Source organism: Haplochromis burtoni, unplaced genomic scaffold (assembly GCF_018398535.1).
Source record: "Haplochromis burtoni strain Fernald_Lab_line unplaced genomic scaffold, NCSU_Asbu1 Contig_422, whole genome shotgun sequence".
Taxonomy (NCBI): Eukaryota; Metazoa; Chordata; class Actinopteri; order Cichliformes; family Cichlidae; genus Haplochromis; species Haplochromis burtoni.
In genome coordinates, this window is record NW_024582783.1 from 436,323 (window position 1) to 438,653 (window position 2,331).

Consider the following 2,331-nt stretch of genomic DNA (forward strand, 5'->3'; position numbering starts at 1 on the left):
TCTTACAAAGAGGCGTCGCGAGCCATCATCATCCTGGTGGCCATGCATCGCATCCTCACCGTGCTGGAGTTCATCTTCCCGATGGCCATGCTGCTGTTCTGCTCCATCCGGATCTCCAGCTTCCTGAAGGAACGACGTATGGGCAAACCCGACAAAGTGCGCAAGGCGATGCGAGTGTGCATCGCCATCGTCGCAGTATTCATGGTATGCTTTCTGCCCACCACGGTGACAACCATCGGAGTGTGGATCATCCGCTCGTACCGCCCGTGGGACTGCACCAGCTTCTACAGATTCACCCAGCTCAGCATCGTGTCTCTGGGCTTGAACTTCCTGAACTCGGCCCTGGATCCCATCATCTACATCTTCTCCAGCTCCATGTTCAGGAAGGCCCTGGTGGGCCTCTGACACTTTATGAATGAACGTCTCGCGTCGGGACTGGTGAGTACTGGATTCATCTAATCTCCTCTGATTCTCTGGATCAGATGTGGAAACATACACAGGTCTGTTTAATCCGCGTGTGCTGACATATATTCTCAGTGTAAACTCCTTAAAAGTGCCACATGTAAACTAAAAATAAATAACCTTCCATGCATATTTTTAAAAATGTTTATTTTTCCTGGAACAGCTGTGATGCTATGATAGAGCTATCTGTGTTTATTGTAATTTAATAACTGAATCCTGTAGCTGGGAACTTCAGGCCATTAAAACTTCATGTTGATTGAATATTATATGGCACAATAACACCGTAATGGCACACTTCTTTGTTAAATCATAATCAGAATACTTTATTAATCCTTAAGGAAACTGTGTAGGTTACAGTTGCTCCAAGACAGTAACAGTAACAGACTCAGCTATTTAAATAATATGTTACATTGTTTACAAATTTAAGAAATTGCACTAAAATAAACAAATCAGTCAATTATAAATATCAAGAATATTGAAAAGAATATCACAGACGTGAGAATGTATATGATTGACATTTGACTCTAACTTGTGAACTTTGTCATTTGTTGTTTCACTGTAAAAGAAAGTATTTTGACTTAATTAAACATTTTTAGGTCTTTCTTCTGTTTGTTTAATATTTTGGATCCCAGCATGTCCAGGACTTGTGAAAGAGTGGAAGTGATTCATGTCATCTTTGATAAAAATCTAAATTCTGCTGTTTTAAAACAGAAAAAAAAGGAAGAACAAGAGGAAGCTTCAAATTTCAAGAGTTTGGAAACTTTCCAAGGTGTGGTCACACAGACTTTCCCCCTCGCTCAGATTTAACCACCAAACCCACAGATATTTTTAACAGTCAAACTTAAGAATAATCCTCAATAAACTTCAAGGACTTTCTGCCCGAGTCACCAAAATGACCTCAGAGCCAAACTTCACCACCGCCTCAAACCTCACCACCCCCACTGCCGATGGTGGCTGCCCACCTGTCGGTATTGGGCTGGAAGGTAAGATCATGCCACCCGTCCTCATCATCGACGTCATTCTGGGGCTGCTGGGAAACCTGGTCGCTCTGTGGATCTTCTGCTTCAAACTGAAGGCGTGGAACCCCAACAGCCTCTTCCTCTTCAACCTGGTTATCGCAGACTTCCTCGCTCTAGTGAGTCTACCTCTGAGGATCGACGCCTTGCTCAGGAGTCACTGGGTGTTTGGAGACGGCATGTGTCGGATCAACCTCTTCCTGATGTTTTCCAACCGCTCGGCGAGCATCGCACTCATGACCGTGGTGGCAATTTATCGCTACTTTAAGGTGAGAGAATCCTCATGGTGATGGAGTTGTAAAAATGCTTAACAAAGTTTTTTGTTGCACCTCGTTGGGCCACATTCCTGGTAAAGAGAACAAACCTCTGACTGCATTTCTAATATTTTTGAATCACTCCAACACGGGAAACTCGTGTGCTGCAGGTCTGTTAAAGTGATACAGGTTGTTTTCATTCATGGGGCTCCAAACAGGGAAAAGTTGGTAGTAATAGCTTGATGTAAATAGCTTGATGACATAACTGGGAAAAAACTCAAGTTAAGCCAAGATGGGTAAACAGCTGGTATGGTTAGGTAGCGGTATAAAGAGTAGCCCATTCAGCTAAATTAATGGATAAATAGCTGTAATCATATTCTACATTGTCATTTATAAATGAAGCTGAAGGAAGGAAGACTGAAACTGTTTTAGGAAGTTAGGAACTTTACCTGACTGAGATCTTTGAATCCATCCATCCATCACCTGACACTGTGACATGAAAACTGGTTTCCTGTTTACAAATGGTCCAATAACGCTGCAGGAACAATGATGATTGGCCAATCAGTGCCAGGCGCACAATTAATTTCACCATCAAACAT

General features: G+C 42.7%; 2 protein-coding genes across 2 annotated transcripts; both read left to right on the forward strand.

Moving 5' to 3' along the window:
- Positions 1-398, forward strand: LOC106633725 (hydroxycarboxylic acid receptor 2; the record flags this gene model as incomplete). The annotated part of the gene is given in 1 exon segment (XM_014340887.2): positions 1-398. A coding segment is annotated over 1 exon segment (398 nt), but the record flags the coding sequence as incomplete, so codon positions are not given.
- LOC102307501 (hydroxycarboxylic acid receptor 1) lies at positions 399-2,325 on the forward strand. Its single transcript, XM_005944780.3, has 2 exons — positions 399-438; positions 1,175-2,325. Exon 2 carries the CDS (start codon positions 1,355-1,357, stop codon positions 1,766-1,768), a length of 414 nt encoding a protein of 137 aa, XP_005944842.1. The 5' UTR covers positions 399-438; positions 1,175-1,354; the 3' UTR covers positions 1,769-2,325.
- The last annotated feature ends 6 nt before the right edge of the window (positions 2,326-2,331 follow it).

What these genes read in the sequence shown, in the direction of transcription:
- LOC102307501 (XM_005944780.3), top strand. Translation starts at nt 1,355, where the DNA reads ATGACCTCAGAGCCAAACTTCACCACCGCCTCAAACCTCACCACCCCC.